The following is an 18,116-nucleotide window of genomic DNA, read 5'->3' on the forward strand; positions in this document are numbered from 1 at the left end:
ACATCAAGAGTTCTGATCTTTGAAGGGCGGAGTTGGACCAGACACATTCAACCGAATGTGTGTACAGAAAATTGCTCACTTTCGCGTCTTTTAGTGGTTAAATTGTTTAAAATCACTGAAGTGTTAAGATTTGCAAGCCTTTGAAACACGTGCAAATGATCAACTTTCACCCTATTTAAATTTGCATATTAATCTGCGAATCGCATGCGGCCGAACTGTGGGTCGTGATTGATCAACTGCGATCCGTTACACCACTAATTAGTAAAAAAACAAACATCTTGAGATACTTGGTAGCCTACAATATTTACCTCTTATAATTGAACATTAGAGACTTTGGCTTCTACCTGCTGGTGGCAAGCTTCTCATTTCTCCGATGAGTCAACGACGACCGGAAGTGAACTTCATTGAGTATTGTGCGGAAATCTTGTCAAAGAACGAAAAAATAACGGCATTAACCGGTTACCATTATTTTAAATAAACAGTTCTGTTCCGGAACATATATTTTTTGAACGTTTCTGGTTTTGTTTCTGTTCCTTGCAAAACATTTAAAGTTTCTGGTTTTCGTTTTCGTTCCATGAACCGGTTCAAAGCCTTGGTTGTAACTAAACTCTCCAGGAAAGACATTGCCTACCCATGACACAATCAAAACAGAACTTTTTTTTATTATTTGTAAGAATTTCATAACCCTATACAACCCAGTGTGAGTCCAACAAACTAAGTTACATTCAGTTATTTTACATCCAGAGTGTATACACACAAACTCAAACACACACTGTATATTTTAGCTTTAAGCAGAAGCAACATGAATCCCAGTCCTTTAATAAGCGCAACATCTATAAGACCTTAGTTCTTCTTAAGTGAGTTTAGGTCAAGGTCATTGCTTTTAAACTCATATATATTCAAAATTACACGGCATAGTGTATACACAGGGCTCTTTACTTTCTTTTTAGCTCCGACACTTTGGCAGCAGGGTTAAAAGGATAAGCCCAAGAGCGCTAATGAGGACAGTTCTCCCATGCTCCAATTATTGTCCAATAACAAAGCAACATGTGCTTTAGACATACAGTAGGTGTCAAAACAAGTCCACAAAAACATCACAGCGAAGCGTTGGAATTACTTTTGCCTTGAACTAATAGTTTATAGACTTGAGATACAGCTCCCCAAAATAGACCCGTAAGTATCGATAAGCCACATCACACGTATTTACCTCTGTAAAAATGTTTCTATGGGTTCTGCATGATGTGTCTGATTACGTATTGATTTCGGTGGTAGAGGCGAGGGAGTCTGCAGTCAGCTATGATTACAGCATTAGCAGGTTGACAGAGCCCACGGTGGAACACATTCTCTGCTCTATGCCAACCTGAAATCGGGACTTCACAGGCAGTCCTTGACACGGAGATGAAGACTTCGGTTCATGTCAGAAGGAGAACTGCATATCAAATGAAGCATCAAAAATTAACAATAAATAGTGACATGTCTCCGAAACGGGAACAAAAGACGCCTGTGAGGCAGCAAAATAGCAACTTCTCCCAAGGGGCCCCGTAATAGCTCGGGAAGAGATAACTGTGTTTAATTTTTAATCACAGATTGTGTTTTCTTTGTTTCGGGGATAATAAATGAGAAATTTGATATCAAAAAAGAAGCATGTCGGAGAAATGCAAAGAGAGGACTGCGGGACATGAGAATGACAGTTTTGATCTCTAAGAGAACGGCATACAAGTATTCATGTCTACAAATCAACAATCATGCAAGAAACAGAGCCCATGTGCATGCATCTGTGGAGGTTGGACACATGAGCATTCAGGCTGACTGATGTGACCCGTCAGGTCTTCAAGGATTCAGACAATGTGGCTACAGAAATATTGGGTGCAACTTGGCACAATAGCGTCCCTTCAAATGCTACCAACGTAATCGTTTCGGTCATGGAACACAACTGAGATTCATCAAGGGAATGAAATGTTTACACAGAGGCCTCTCTGTGTTACAGGAGAAAGATCCCAGAAACCAAGTGGAATGGCCTCTACAAAGTTTCATGTATTCAGCATGGGCCTAAACAGCATCAGACGGACTTAAAATGCAGATTCATCTTTTTGGATAAACAATTTCTTTCAATCTGAAAAGTTGAATGTGGAGTAAAGCTTCGCTCAGCAGAAGATAGTCCCATAAACAGATGAATAAATAATGCTTTCGCAGCATTGTCACCAGAGAAATATTTATTTCTCAAGCCTAACAAAGGCATTCCTTCAGCAATTATTTCAAGACATTAACAACCTGCTTGGTATCTGCCGGAGCTGATTTATCCGATAGAAGGAAATATATATCCTATTAGTTTTACAATTACTTCGACATACACAATGGAGGCTTGTGTTTGTGTTGCTAAAGGCAGATTGCACGCATCCATAAATACAGGTCATCGACAGACTGTCAGAGAGCCTGAGAAGTTTTCCAGACACCTCTTTGCTGTGTCAAGGATTGAATTGGTTCATCGGGAAGCATTGAAATATCTCGGCTCGTGAATTTATTGCCATTGAATTATGTGCTTGCTCGAAAAGACAAACAGTGCCATGCAACAATCCATCTTGAGGCTGAAAATAATAATCAACAAATTAATTAGCTCATTAGGTTAAAACCATGAATGGAACTGTGCCTTCACTGCAGGGAGCCCTTTTTAGCGAGAGATGCATGTGATGGGAGTTAATGTGAGCTTTGCCCTTCCACTGGGTGACCAAAATGTACTATTCGGTGTACGGAAATTGACAAAAGATGCTACATGTGCTCAAAGAAAATGTGCTGTAATAGTTTAGATATGGTATTCCGGCGGTCGTGCAGAAACGGTAAATTATAAAATCTTGCAGGATAGAAATAGGAATTATTTAGGAATTAAAACTGGAAATATTTTTAATAGGACAAGGCAAAGAGGCATGAATCAAAATGATCTGCAGCTGTTGAACCTACATTACTCTAAACGTGTTATACGTTCTTGTACTTTTTATCTATAGCAAAGGGTTGAGGTCAAATAACCCTGGCCTTTTCGCGGCGATTCTTTGGTCCAGTGTTTTTACAGGGCTTTCGCATGTATGCCTGCGAGGGAAACGTGGAGATAAGTGCATTTGTTGGCGCAGCACTTCAAAGAGCCGGAGTGTGTCTCAGTGAGCAATGGCGGAGAGGCACGAACCGGGCCTTTGATCATCCCAGCTTTCTGATCATTAAAATATTGGATTAATAATTGATTAAAACACCAGGGCTTATTGTGTTGCGCCTTAGAATCCCAATTTAATTCAACCTTGAAATTGCCTTTCTTTTAAACAAATACATTTATTATGTACATCTGCGTTACACCTGTGGAGTAAAAGTGCATTGTATTTTATAAATTATCAAGTTGAGGCATGCTGTTTTGCTTGAACCCTTTAGTGCCTTCATAGCGTTTCAATCACAAAAGCAACAGATTGCATTAAACAGGCCATTTAAATAAAATAAAAAAAATCGGACAATTTTGCTAAAAAACTGTTTTTCATATTTTCTAAGTTAATTAACACGATTGCTCCCTGTTACATATTCTTTCATACCTATTAATTCAGGTTAAATGAAATATATTCACGGCCAATCCTTTTCAATAGCCCCTTGAATTAAGGCTCATTCATATAATTTTTTCATTTGGTATTCCGGCTGCACATGAATAAACATTGAAAGTGTTCGTTTACCAAGCCATATGTCTGAGGTGTTTTAAGTACTCGAGCCTTGCGGCACACTGCTGTTGTTTAAGATGTCCTTGCTGGGGTCACAGCCCTCTTGTGATGTCTGTGATGAGAAGGAAACATTCACTTTGGGCTCTCAATCCTCTACGGACTACTTGTTTAACGTTGTCCTTCAACCGCTCTCTATCTCAAACCTATCTGCCATGTTGAGGTTCTATTATGGGCTAATTTCAGACCCACCACCAGGCTGAAACTGCACTGTTTATGGCTGGACGAAACTCATACCCCAGGGAGTTCAAATCCCAGCACTGATTTAAAGCTTATGGCATCATAAAACCGAACGTTTTGGCCAAGAAGGAGATGTATATGCATCTCCGAGTGACCATGAATGCAAGACGCAACCTACCGTGAGCGTGACATTCTTCAACAACAGTCATGCTGGTCTGTCTGCTCTTGAAGAATGATGATCCCAGTGGTCACCCATTCCACAAAGTAGAAATATATTGCTTGTTTACAGCCAAGCTCATGCCTCAGTGAAGACAAAAAGCTTTTCGCTTTGCCCTCAGGAAGGCACAAATAGAAGATGGAAGGCTGCAAGTATCGGGACAGACATGTTTCTATATTGATCTGATTAAATAAAGATGCCTAGCAAAATCTTGGTAGATCATTTTGTGTTTGTATTCATATTACATAATCTGACAATAACGTATCATTGGTCTTGTTCTCAATGCCAAAATGATTAAAAATAAGGCAAACCTATCAATGGCACTATAACAAAAAATATAACAATTTAGTCCAGTTTGTGGAAGGCCACTGTCTGTGTTTCAATGCACATAAAAAATCACAGATGAGATCTCTGTTTTGTCTCGATAATTTCTCTTAAGACCCATTCGCATTAGATTAGTCATATCTGTGGACCTGGTGTGGTTTAGAAATTATCTCACAGGTAACAAAAACTTTTAAAAAAATGACATATGGGCCCACCAAATCCTCACCAAATTACAGAGATGACGATTTGCACAGGACTAACATTCTTACGGGACATCTGTGTTCGGCAAAATATGCTAGGTCATTTGCAAGGAATTTTTACTTTACCAATTACAGACACGGACGATTGGCATGGGATTAAGATCAGAGACAACCTTCGCAATTATTACAAATGACTTGAGGTCACCAGGTAATACTAATCCTGTGTGAATAGGGCTTTAGACATCAATAAGATTAAAAGGAGAGACAATGGAAACTTTTGCTTAAGTATCAAATATTTCTTCTGGGAAAAAGTTTACAAATGTCTCAATTACAGTTTCATAGAGATTTCAACGTCACAAATGGAGTTTTGATTTGTTAATCAATATTATTAAAGATTTCAATATAATCTCACAAATAAATCTAATTATTATTATTTATTTATTTTTTTTTGAAATTGTCTTATTTGTCTCTATATATTTATTCTCTTAAACCATGCTAGGAGAAACATCTGAGAAGTTGATACTGAAACACAATGGAGAACTGAGAGCTACACTCACCTAAAGGATTATTAGGAACACCATACTAATACTGTATTTGACCCAATTTGCCTTCAGAACTGCCTTAATTCTACGTAGCATTGATTCAACAAGGTGATGAAAGCCTTCTTTAGAAATGTTGGCCCATATTAATAGGATAGCATCTTGCAGTTGATGGAAATTTGTGGGATGCACATCCAGGGCACGAAGCTCCCGTTCCACCACATCCCAAAGATGCGGTACTGGGTTGAGATCTGGTGACTGTGGGGGCCATTTTAGTACAGTGAACTCGTTGTCATGTTCAAGTTACCAATTTGAAATTATTCAAGCTTTGTGACATAGTGCATGATCCTGCTGGAAGTAGCCATCAGAAGATGGGTACATGGTGGTCATAAAGGGATGGACATGGTCGGAAACAATGCTCAGGTAGGCCGTGCCATTTAAACGATGCCCAATTGGCACTAGAGGGCCTAAAGTGTGCCAAGAAAACATCCCCCACACCATTACACCATTGCATTAATGAGAAATTGAACAGGTGTTCCTAATAATCCTTTAGGTGAGGGTATATATATAAGCAACCTGTGAGAAATAATACTTTTCTCTTGGTGAAATCCTAATTAAACATCTTTATTAAAAATTGGCCTATTAAATTTAGCCTTTTACCTGAAACAGACTTCAAGATGGACAATTGTACCCTTTAATTTGTTTAGGACCAATTTTGTGTCCATTTGCAAATGTTGTTCATCATTCCTTTAGCAATTTAGTCATTAAAACACTAAAGAGACTGCACGCAAGAAAAACATTGTAATAAATGGGCACAATTCCTCTTAGCAAAACTCCCCCAAATGTTATTCTCATAAAACGTTGCATCTTTCCTTGTCTAAACAGCAGTGAAATCTAACAAACAGTGCTCTCCTGCCATATCCAACATTTCAAATGGCCGTTCTTATGACTGGAGGCTCCTTGGCAGAAAGTGGCATGTTATGTGCTAAAACAGTGACAGGACGGTCAAGCACAAGCTGTCGTAGTACCTCAGCCGTGCAGAACTGTCTGGCAGGCCTTGGACCTCCACCTCAGCTGTTAAGTGGAGGTGAAAGGATCACGTGACCTGCCATCAGACAGTTGCCCAGAGAGCCTTATTTATGTGACTGTATTTTGTGAAATACAGCATAGCTTTCAATGTGCAATATCTCACTGCACCTTGTGTGAGCCACGTGTACAACCTCCCACAAGCATAGACACATAGTTGAAGCATATGCACATTGTAACATTATAAACAATAATTGTAGATTGATGGGGAAGAGTGTATGTGGGGGGGGCATGACGACATGACTCGCAATTTGTTTTCTACATAAAATCAACATAATGTATGAAATACATCATTTTTTTGAAAATATAATTTTGATGTGTTAAATGTTAATTAAGTAAGGTCCTGATTGATTTTATCATTAGATTATCTATAAGGTTTGGAGTCAGAGTGGTTTGGTTTGTTAGTCCCAACGCTTTAATTAAAAAATATTGTCTTATTAATTTAATCAATTTAGTGTATTTTCCAAATTCCAATGTGTGACTCTGCTTGCTTTTGCGTTTTCTACATAAATCATCATACGTAATATAAAGGACATTTTGTGAAAATATAACATTGATATCTTCAATATTGACTGAGTAAGGTCATGTCAAAGATTGAAATCAATAATTGAAATCAAACTTTGATACTCCTAACATCTTAATTTTAAGGCAGGATTTTACACACAGGGTAAGCTATTATCATGTTTTTGAAAAGTTCTTAGGTAAAAAAGTGGAAGCAACATCACGCTTACCCTACAGTCACATTAGCTACAAAAATGAGCGACACACACCCCACTGATTTTGCCAAGTGGTTAATGCATAGAACGTTAAAAAAAGATGGACGACGCGACGTCGCCTCCCACCATTGTAATGAATTGAAGCCAAAAATGTCCGACCACGGTCACCGCCATGTTACGTAAAAACGTCAGTTTGGAGCCGCGGTATCAAACTTCCGCCCAAACGCTTGCCCGACCAATTCAAATACACCAATCATAACGACACGCCACGTTCCTATAGCATTAAATTACTAGCTAAAATGAAAGTTACCACAATAATGAACACTTGAACATATATAAGCGTGATAACAACTACTTAAAAGGACCAAAACCATCTTTAGGAAACTTTTATTGGAAGTGTAAATAATTTTTTTATTTCATTTCAATGGAGAGGGCGGGGTTTATGACTTGTACTGCAGCCAGCCACCGGGGGGCGATCAAAGAGCCAGAGGCTTCACTTTTCAAGGCTTATCAGGCACACCCGGGTTGATGCCGTCATATTGTGTTGACCCAGGGACAACATTTTTCTAAATAAAACCTAAAGTATTTATTTATCGATAAAAGTAACAAAATATATGAGATAAAATGCCAAACTTATCAGATATATACAGAAATACGCATTTCCCGCCATCTTGAATTTTTTTCTTCGACTTGAGCCACTGACCTACATCACACTACCCCTTCACTCCGATTGGCAGTCACTTCGTCGCATCGCTCAGCATTTGCATAAAATAGCCTTCTTGTCTATTTTGGCCCCACCTTGCTTGCGCTGGCAAACGGCAACTCCCATTGAAATGGTAGTCTGTCGCTCTGTCTCTGTCTAGCTAATGTGACTGGAGGGTTATACATCAAGTATAATTCAACTAAACGTTGTAAGAATGTGCAACTTTGTTTGAGCTAGGGTGCGACAAAAAATAGCCAATAGAATTTAGTTTACCTCACAGCCTAGAATCTGATGAGCAGAACGAAATCTGATGAGCTGAAATACAGAATGATGTCATAAACAGTGTCAGATAAGGTAAGTTGTAAATATTTAAAAAAAATACAAAATATTTTGGAGCTAAATATGCTTAAGATTTACATATTCATACTAAAAGTTCAAAAACATGTTGATTTAATCGAGAATGTAGTTGTATGTGCTTTATATGTTTTAATATTATGTTGTTATAATTTTCTTATAAATCTGTTCGCCATCTGTTCGCTTAGTATTACTGTGTTGCCGCCCAGCAAGCCATTTTTGCATTTAAAAGACATCTAGCCGTTCAAACACAGCCCAGATGTCTAGGCTTAAACAAGGCAAATTTGGGCTGTCAGTAAAAACTTAATATATGTCTAACCATAGCCCCAAAACAAATGAAACAAAATAAACAAATAAAACCAAACACGTTGTAACCACTGTTGACTATGCTTACATGATGGAATATCATACATCTCAATTATTTTAGCAAAAACAAATTTAAGTTTGGCTAGACGTGGGTTACTCACACTACGGGTCTGTAGTTAAGGGTTAAAATTATTCTACAGTATTGTTTGCTGGATGTTTACATTTAAGCTGTTTTGTTTTGTCTTGTGCTTGTAGTTGTTTAACTCTATTTAAAATACAGTAACATGCAATTGTGACAGCTATTTATACCAAAGACAAACCTATAAGTAAAACTCACTGTGCTTAACAAAATGTGACAACTAGCCGTGGTCATCCCTGTCTTATTTCCCATTATGTTAAGACTGTTTTGTTCACACTTTTAAAGGTCAGCTCAGTTTTGCTAAGCGTGTTTTGGCACAAAGCCACTGCAGATTTTGCTCTCTCCCTGGGAAAATTGTGCATAAGGTACAGAATTATCAATCCTGCTCCGCTCATTAATGTCTGAGGCAGCAGGAGTTTAAAGTGGAAGTATTCATGTGATTAATAACACTTTCTCTTGTTTCGTGACTGTGAGCAAAGCTGCACATATTTACAGCTGACATCTGTTCCAAGCTACTTGCTTTGTCTGGCGGGCAAAGGCAAAAATACTGTAAAGTCACATATTATAAGATCAGTAAACACAAGAAGTGGCTTCCGGCGGCTGAAACCCACGGCGTGAGCACATCCATCTTAGTAGATTAGCCGAGAACATGCTAGCGTAGCTCGATACGTGACCGTGTGACTGTAGCTCAATATGTTGCCACCCCAAAGTAACGTCTCTATCTGTATTCCAGCGCATTCTCATTTAGCACATGCGGCCCTGTTGCCTTTTTCATCAACTTATTACTATTAAGTGAGCCTTATTTCCCCCAACAATTCCCATCCTATCCTACTCTTAAAGAGTCGTATTGATCCTCGCAGTACACACCATCCCCTCCTGATTTCATTAGGCCCAGTGCTGTTAATTACTCCACACTCTAACCTTTCAGTGTTTCATTTGGGCCGACAAATTGGGTGAATTAAAAAAGGAGCTAAAAAACGGCGAAAAGCCTGACGGTGTGGATCCCCGAACTGGTATGTCAAATTCCCAAGCGGCGTAATAATTAAAAAAGTTCATCAATGTTCCCTTTGCTCATCACATTATGCAGAGGCTGGGCTCACTGGTAATAGTTCTGGAGGATTCATTTAGGAAATTAGACCAGTTTGATCTGGTTCTTCATCAAGAGAGCAGTCTAAGTCCCCCCCGGAGGCTTTCGCGGGTAAACTGCCACCTTTATTTAGTGAAATAGATTGAAAGCACATGTAGTAGAATGCACAAAACATGTTTTACCTGCGAATTTGCTTTTTGCTCTGTCGAGGCACCGAGCAAAGATTTTGTGCCAATCCAGTCGTTTCTTGCCATTATGCGACTATACGATAATAACTTAATCATAATTGGCTTTTGATGCTTGGGAGTGTCGAATGCTCATTTTCAAAGGGGGATGAATTGATTTACTGCTTGATTTAATTACGCATTAAAATTCAATCAGGTACTTTCAACCAAATTCAAACTCAAATTTTCTGAAGCTGTCCCTAGAAACGGAGTGGAATTGAAGGACATCTTTAATTGCATTGTTGGATCTAACTTAATCATCAGAACTCATGGATTACATTAGTGAGAAGCTACAAGATGAAATGGGATATTCATATCTTAGTTATTGAAGAAACAATCTAGTCATACAGTACAGCTCGAGAGGTCAAGATCAAAGAAAGCCTGTGGAAAAAATGAAGAAAACGAAGGGAAGGGGCTTAGGGAAATGTTTTTGCACTCCAGAGAAAACCCATTTGGAGTCAAAGTCACTGTTTCACTTGCCACCAATCCGCAACTCTGCCCTCTACACTTCCTGAAATCCCTCATCAAGACTAAGGTCGAAACATGCGGCCTCGCCACGCACCTGGCTCCTGTCATTGCTGCTCGACGTGAAGAGAGAGAGCCAGAAGGTCATCCGGGCGCTGAGGTTTGATGGAAGGATGATTGGAATAGTAAAGAGCTAATATCTGCATCAACCTTCACTGTTAGCTTCCTCAGCATGACATTTAAATTGTTAATGGTTTGGATTGTTCTTTTATTGAAAGACTTGACGCATCCATTCATTCAGAGTGGCAGTGGCATTGTCCACGCTGATAATGTGAAAGCCCACTGTATTAGGACTCATGCTGGAACAAGAGAAGAATCACTTATCACTGTCACTTAAGCCTCGCCTGGCAAACAAGACACCTGATGGTGACACTGATTAATGATGCTGGATAAGTTTGTGAACACAGCAGGATCCACACACAGGTTCCATCTGAATCATATTTAAACATATGGGCACCATATGGATCTAAGCATTTCCAAAAATACGATGGCCGACCGCTGTGAATCTGCAGGTGTCGCATTTAGGGCCTTTTTTTCCATGTTGTGCAAATACAAACAGTGATTATTATTCAAATCATACCATGTGAGGCAGAAAACTGCAACGTTAAAAATATATTATACGCTTTGGTAAATCTTACAAATGCTGATTTAAATAAATGGAAGCGAAATAATAAAATTAACCTTGAGCAATCTGAGATACATATGTCCATCATCTTTCAGACAAGCACATGTGGAGTTAGTTTAGTTTAGTAAACGTCCTTGCTCTTCCAAGCTCATAACGGTAAAAAACAGGGACCAGGATCGATGCCATCTTATACTCACGCAAGTTTGAAATATGGATATTTTCTATACAAAATTGCATTGATTACCCAGAGAAGACCTTTATTAACCCATTGGAGCCATGGGGATTACCTCTGTAAAGAATAAATGCATTTTTGTGGGCTTTAACTCTTTCATTGATGCTTGTCAATTACAAGAAAACGCTTCCCTGCCAATAACGAATTTGTACGGCAATCCATATTTCTGCTATTATCCACCAGGTGGCGCTCTTACCCAACTTATAACACCCGGAAGCATCTCTTATGGCCAAACATAAAGTACTCTGTGTATGTTTTGATCATCACTCTGAATCTAATCTAATTAAAAGTTCTTCACAAAAATGCAATAATCTCATCTTTTTGCTAAAAATTGGTATTTTTGAAGAAACCTACCCATATTTGAGAGGGGATAAAAAGAGAACATAAGAAGAAAGGATGATTTTTTTTTCTTTTTTTTGAAAGCAGAGGGTCTGTTTTTTCATTTGATATAGTGTTTGTTTATATATTTAAAGGGGACATGTCACAAAACAAAAATTTGTAATAACATGTTAAAAATGCTTTGTAGGGTGTGTCCTTTAAAATGCAAATTAGCTGATAAAACGCAAAAACTGATTGTTTTTTTATTGAAACTCAATTGTGCTGTAAATATTTTTTTTCTCTCTCTTTCTTTCTGCACTACATGGTAATGCCGTGGTTAAGGGGCAGTATAATTATAATAAGATCCCCTTATGACATCATAAGGGGAGCCAAATTTCAATGACCTATTTTTCAAATGCTTGCAGAGAATGATTTACCAAATCTAAGTTACTGGGTTGATCTTTTTCACATTCTTTAGATTGATACAAGCACTGGGGACCCAGTTGTAGCAATTAAACATCGAAAAGTCAGATTTTCATGCTATGGCACATTTTTTTTAAAACGCTGCCAGGGAAAGAGTTAAAATCGGAAGTTTTTCTAAAATAAAATAACTCCAAATGTGTTCGTCTGAAAGATGATGACCATATGTATTTCAAATTGCTTAAGAGGTAAGTAAATCATGGAGTAATTTTGATATTTGGCTGGAGTATCCCTTAAATATTTGCCCTTTATATTATCTTATAACGTGTTTTCGAAATCGACAGCTGCATTATTGCTATAATATAAAGATATCCTCAATATCTGTCACACATATGTGCCACACAGCATAATGTGGCAATTAAAAGCCATTTGGAACACTTAAGTTCCATTTTTTGACTTTTTCAAGTGACAATTCAGGCTTATTTCGAATAAGAACCTCTCAAGTGTTTATTTACACTTTTGATACACTTAAAGCTATTGACTTGGCTTTGCCTACTCTAACATTAATAGCAACGGTTATTGATTGTCAGGATTGATTTTAAACTGAGGGAAACAGATGCATACCCATGGTGGACTTAAGTAATTTATTGTGAAAGAGAAAGACAGAAAGGGAGATCCTAATAAGCCCAGACTAATTAACTCAATAACAGTTATCCATGTGCAGCGTTTCAAGTATTCATGGATCTTCAAAGTCTCAGAACAGGTCTGTTCTTATAATTTCAGCTCTTTTCTACCGAATCATAATTGCAGTTGCCAAGCAAAGCCCGTCTTGAGGCTTTTCAATCGTACAAATGAGGTGCAGCCTATCTGAGAATGTCTGTGCTTTGATTGCACACAGTCTTTATGAAACACCGTCTCTGAATAGCAGGAAGATGAGACTGCAACTCACAAAGCCGAAAACAGTAAGGCAAGGTCATGTGTTTTATTTTCAAATGTAATGGAAATCAAACTACAGTAATAAACAGTAAAAAGCATTACAGTCGGAGAACTATGACAATGTGGGTTTTTTTGGAGGGGGTTGGGGAGCAGATGACTTGCAAACACTAAAGGTGAATCACATAGCTACAAGTGGCAGGGCATAAAAAACATCGAAGTCGAAATTCTGCAATAAAAATAGGTGTCTGGAGTCAACTCGCTTCGTAAAAAGATTCCCACATTGGCATTTCAGTGTGGATTTTTCACTGTAGGAACACTAAGCACATGACAGGGGTATTACAGACAGTATCTGATATTCGGAAAATGTCCTGTGATGGATGTGCTTGTATTTTGCTTGCCTGGCACTTGCTTTTGCTGTGCAATATAGCAGCGACTTTGGGGGATATTCCTTTATATCCTGAGAGCTAAGAGGTATCAACATTTTACAGCAGGCAGAGTCCACTAAAAAACATTACACGACTCACTGGAACCTTACAGACAGTATGATGAAGTTGCACAAGGTGACATGAAAAGCAAACATTTTTACATTATGCATTTATCCTAAGTGACTTTACAAGGTATACATTTTGATCAGTATATGTGTTCCCTGGATTCGAACCCATGAGCTTTTGCGCAGCAACACAATGTACAACTGGATCATTTTAACATAAAATGCAATTAACTCAAGCTTCGTTGACATGACAAAACTGTTTTATTTTAGCTATTGATATTCTACGAGGAAAAACATCATACGAAATGTAACCTGAACGTGTCCACACATGAAAAACGGTTTATTAAAAAAAAGTCCTGTGACTCACAACGTAGCCTATGTCATCAGCAAAGGCAACGAGGGAATCAACCTAACATAATTTCCATTCCAGACCACTCGCTGTTTTCTGGCTATGGCTATCAAAAGCAACATATGCTGTCACTGTGAACAGCGCAAGAATTCTTTAGAGCTTGGTTCATTCTGAAGCCGTCCAATGCTTGTTTATATTGAGTGTCAGGCTGACTGCTTCAAGACCGGTAAACTACAGCCCCACACGGACCTTTGAGCACAGTCTACAAACAAATGTCTTCTTAAGCCCTTATTATCAACCATTCTCACAAGCCTTCTGCTGTTCGGGGAATGTTAACAATATACAATTCTGGATTGCCTAAGCACCATCTAATGAGGTCATCTGCTAGTTATAATGTTTTATTATTCTTTTTTGTCTTAATTCTCATTCCTGAATCCCAAAGAAAAGTTTTGGGAGCGAATTTAAAATTCCGGTCTGCGTAACACTGTCACAGTTTTTTATTTTTCACAGCGCACTTACACTACATCTGCTTAATGATTATCATGCTGTCGAGTTTTCCCTCTCCAAACAAACATTCCCATCTGTGGACCAGAGCCGGGGATCTCAGGAAATCATAAATTTCCACTCCAGAAAAAAAACGCCTTTAAATATTCCCTTGTCTAATCCGTTCGCCACCTTTTGGAACGGTGCTGAGAACAAATTTAAGAATAGTACACAAATTATTGCCAGACTTGACAGTGAGAGTCCCGTGAATAATAGCATGAAGACGAGAGGGAGGGAAAAGGTTGTGTGAAGGTGAGAGGCATTAATTTGCTTTTAAGCTTATGGGAGATTTCCCGCATGCTCCTTGCGCTTAGCCACCCACTGTAAAGATGCAGCACCATCCCATAGTGCCTGTGACACCGGATCATTAGCATCTCACCCTGCATCGGGAAAATGACTACCTTCCACGGATGGATCATTATACCATGTTATAGCCATAAAAGCGTATAGAGCATCTGCAATAAACGCTCCTGGTGGCATTTTTTATTATTCTCGAAAATGAAGACTGGCTTCCTTGTCACAACAAGAATGAGATGGATAATGAAATGCGGGGCGGTACGAATCACAATTCTGAATGATTGATTAATTGCATGACACTTGACAGCAGGAGTGTGATAACATTGTCTGAAGACCTCTTCTTTACAGATTTAATACAGAGAAGAAACGATTTTAGAGCTCAGATATGAGTCACGTGATCACCGCACACTGTTATTCATTCTTACTGAAATATTTAGCACTTGACTTGAACGACTTTGATCACTGAGAAAGATCAGACACAAATTCTGAGATAAGAATCAGTCTGGCATTATCTTGATGTTCTGTACTTCAATGGCATTTTGATTAAACGCAGTACCTTTATTCTACCCCTTATGATTTAAATAACCCATGCCATGTTTGTGGTCCAAAGCTCCTACAGGAGTACATACAGTACATACATCAATGGCTCTAGAGTTCTTTCAACAGTACAAAAAAGTAATGCAACTCACGCAACACTGATTCATAATGAGGTGGTTAAAAACACCCTTAGCTAAAAACTGTTTAATTAAATGAAATATTCCTGAATGAAGTTTCCATTTCATCCATCTCGCTAAAAAAAGGTATCATTCACACTTAGTCTGGCTGCTTTAGACGGAAATTAGGTGAAGTCTAAAGTTTTCTCCGGGAGTTCCTCAGAGAGCTATAAGAACAAAGAAACATGAGAGCATTATTAAAAAGCGCAATATATGAACTAAATGACCCCTCTGTGCCTGGCGTCTCCATGCAGCGAAATCAGCAAATTACCTCTACCTGAATTACCTTCTTTCCCAAATCCCAGAATAATGGGATGAAACAAGATTACGCGTGTTGCTTCTATGTCACGCTGAAGCTGGTTGTTGTATCGTATAACGTTAAATGCAATAACCAGGCAACAGCAAAAAAACAAATCATTTGAATCCTAAAAGCTCGTGTTCTGTATACTGCATCATATCGAACTTTCTCCGAGCAGAGCTTTCAAAAAATTAAGAGGTTAAGCCTTGTAGTCAAGAGGCTAATGCATGGAAAAAGCCTTTGGACCTGAGCTGAACCAAATCCAGCACACAATGACACCCCATTAACATTACGGAGGACATCAGGAATGCTCGAATCCGAAGCTGGAGCAGATTTCCAGGTGTGCAGAAGTCAAAAGCCTCGGGCTCCTGGGTACGTGCACTCGGGAACCTCTACTGATTTGACAAATGATTCTATATCAAAGGGCTGCACACAGATTTGACTTAATTGATTGGACAGCACGCAGCGAAATCCCTGATTGGTTTAACTAAGAGAGCAGGAAACGTGCCGTAGTTTCGGAAAGAGCTGCATGCTTTGTGGTGACAAGGGGAGAAATGAAACACTCTGCTTATTATTGAAATGCGTATGAAAAATGGGGCAGATTAATCCTGTTGTAATGCAATAAATCATCCAATCTGTGCAGGTTTACAGCTGTAATTCCAGAGGTTAGTATTCATTTCATCTCTTCATTAGTTGGGTCAACCACAGCCAGAGGACCTTGCGAGGAGCAGGTCTATAAATGCGCTACCCTGTGCACAGACCCCACTTTAATACGGCTGTAAAAATCAACATCTCTGCCAATTAAAGGGACATCGCATTAACACCGCTTTTGTAATTACTGATCACTAGAGGAAAATACAGCCAAGTACAGGACTGAAAGAAACTGGAAGGAAACCACACAAACCATAGCTTTACTTCTACTGAGTCAAATCCCCTATATAGGAGCTAAAAATACCCCTAGTAAAGATGGACGCACACACAACCTGCTGCACGGCAGACACAGAGGGTCCGGCAACACGGTGTACCTTTTCTCTGTTTGACATGAACATGCTGTGCTTGCTAGTGACAGCCGCAGCGTAGCCCTGCACCCGGAGGTCACAAGTGACCTTTCGCATCGTGAGTTTTTCCAGTCCGGATACATGTTTGTCTGAAGACGTCCGCCAAAGCGTCCGCAGGCACCACGTTAGGACCGTGGTGTGGGTTAGGCATTTTGCTGCCTGTCTTCCAGCATCACGCCTACTCTCTCCTGAATGGTGCATAATATGCAAGCTCCTAACGCAAAGCATGCTGCCTTGAGTTTTGCATGCTACAAAGCTTAATTGCTGCATGACTAGCCTGCTGTTGGAATGCTGGAGGGATTTCCATTTATTATCTAGTATGAATCACTTTTAAGATGTGCTTACTCACCACTGGTATGAAACACTATTCCTAGCAGGAATGTGGAGGTGTGCATAGTCATAACTGCAAATTACACAAAGCGTGAAAAATTGAGAGGACGTGACATCATAGCAGGCGTAATGACACCCCTTTCCTTTGTGTGTGTATACGTACGTTTACCGAATAGGGTTCCTGTAATTGGTAAAGCATTGCATTAGCAGCATTAAAAGGTCACATGTATTGAAAAAAAACTAGATCTTGTTATGCACTAAAAGCATCTGCCAAATGCATAATGTATGTACTGTATGTGTGTGTTTGTACAGAGAGGTACGTGCCTAGATGGCAACTCGTGCCAGGGATCGGCATGTATCGCGTGCAGGGAGGCAAGGGTCAAATCCTGCTTTCCATCTGCCATCTGCTTTGCGGTCTCAGTGGGGAGCTTTGGCGATATGGCACCACAATTGTACAAAACTGCTGGGGTTAACTCACTGCCTTGATGAATGGACTTTAAATACCTGCAGAATATCGGTCGGGTCGTCCACCGACGTCTCCAGAGCAGACGTGCCTGTTTTAATGTCAGACAAATGATCACTTGCCTCAAGTCAGGGCCACTTCATCAACGTTAAGCGGCGATGTGTGCCATCCTTCACGTTCTGATAGAAGATCTGAAATTGGGACTCACTCCACATTTACTATTGACCTATTGTGAATAACAGTGCCTGGAATGAATTACCGCAGAGAGGACGAACGCATAATGTAAGATATTACTGGGAAATTTTACAATGCTTGAGCCTCGGGGACTCTCACAATATAATGTATGGCCTTGGAGTACAATCGCTGTGGCAACCAGAAACCCAGGGTGACCAAGTTGCCCACCCACACGGACAGCCGTTAATCATCTTCACTCCAATCCTGGCGCTGCAGAATTTGGCCGACGTGTCAAGCAGCAATTATGTATACTTAGCTTTCTCTCCACCCCCGTCTGCTACGCTCTCCCTCTTTCTTTATTTCTACCCCATCCTCTGCTCCTTTCTATATAATCACTGGGTTTTTAAAAGCTCTCTGTTCATTAGCTCCCTTTCATTGTGAATGCATACAACAGCAGCAAAGCAAATACGAATGGTCTTAGCCGCACACGGTGCGCCATTCCTATTATAGAAATCATATCTGACCAT

The 18,116-nt window shown here is 39.4% G+C and overlaps 1 protein-coding gene across 2 annotated transcripts in view; it reads right to left on the reverse strand.

The window, feature by feature from the left end:
* Window positions 1-18,116, reverse strand: part of pcdh11 (protocadherin 11) — a 208,747-nt gene that overhangs the window by 101,398 nt on the left and 89,233 nt on the right. The window contains exon 5 of one of the 2 annotated variants that reach the window (XM_065271714.2): window positions 7,982-8,023. The exons of the other annotated variant lie outside the window; for it this stretch is intronic. Within the exon in view, the coding sequence (XP_065127786.2) occupies window positions 7,982-8,023 (42 nt within the window). The remainder of the gene's footprint in view (window positions 1-7,981; window positions 8,024-18,116) is intronic. 2 annotated transcript variants of the gene reach the window in all.

The sequence above is a fragment of the Paramisgurnus dabryanus genome, chromosome 16 (genome assembly GCF_030506205.2).
Source record: "Paramisgurnus dabryanus chromosome 16, PD_genome_1.1, whole genome shotgun sequence".
Taxonomy (NCBI): domain Eukaryota; kingdom Metazoa; phylum Chordata; class Actinopteri; order Cypriniformes; family Cobitidae; genus Paramisgurnus; species Paramisgurnus dabryanus.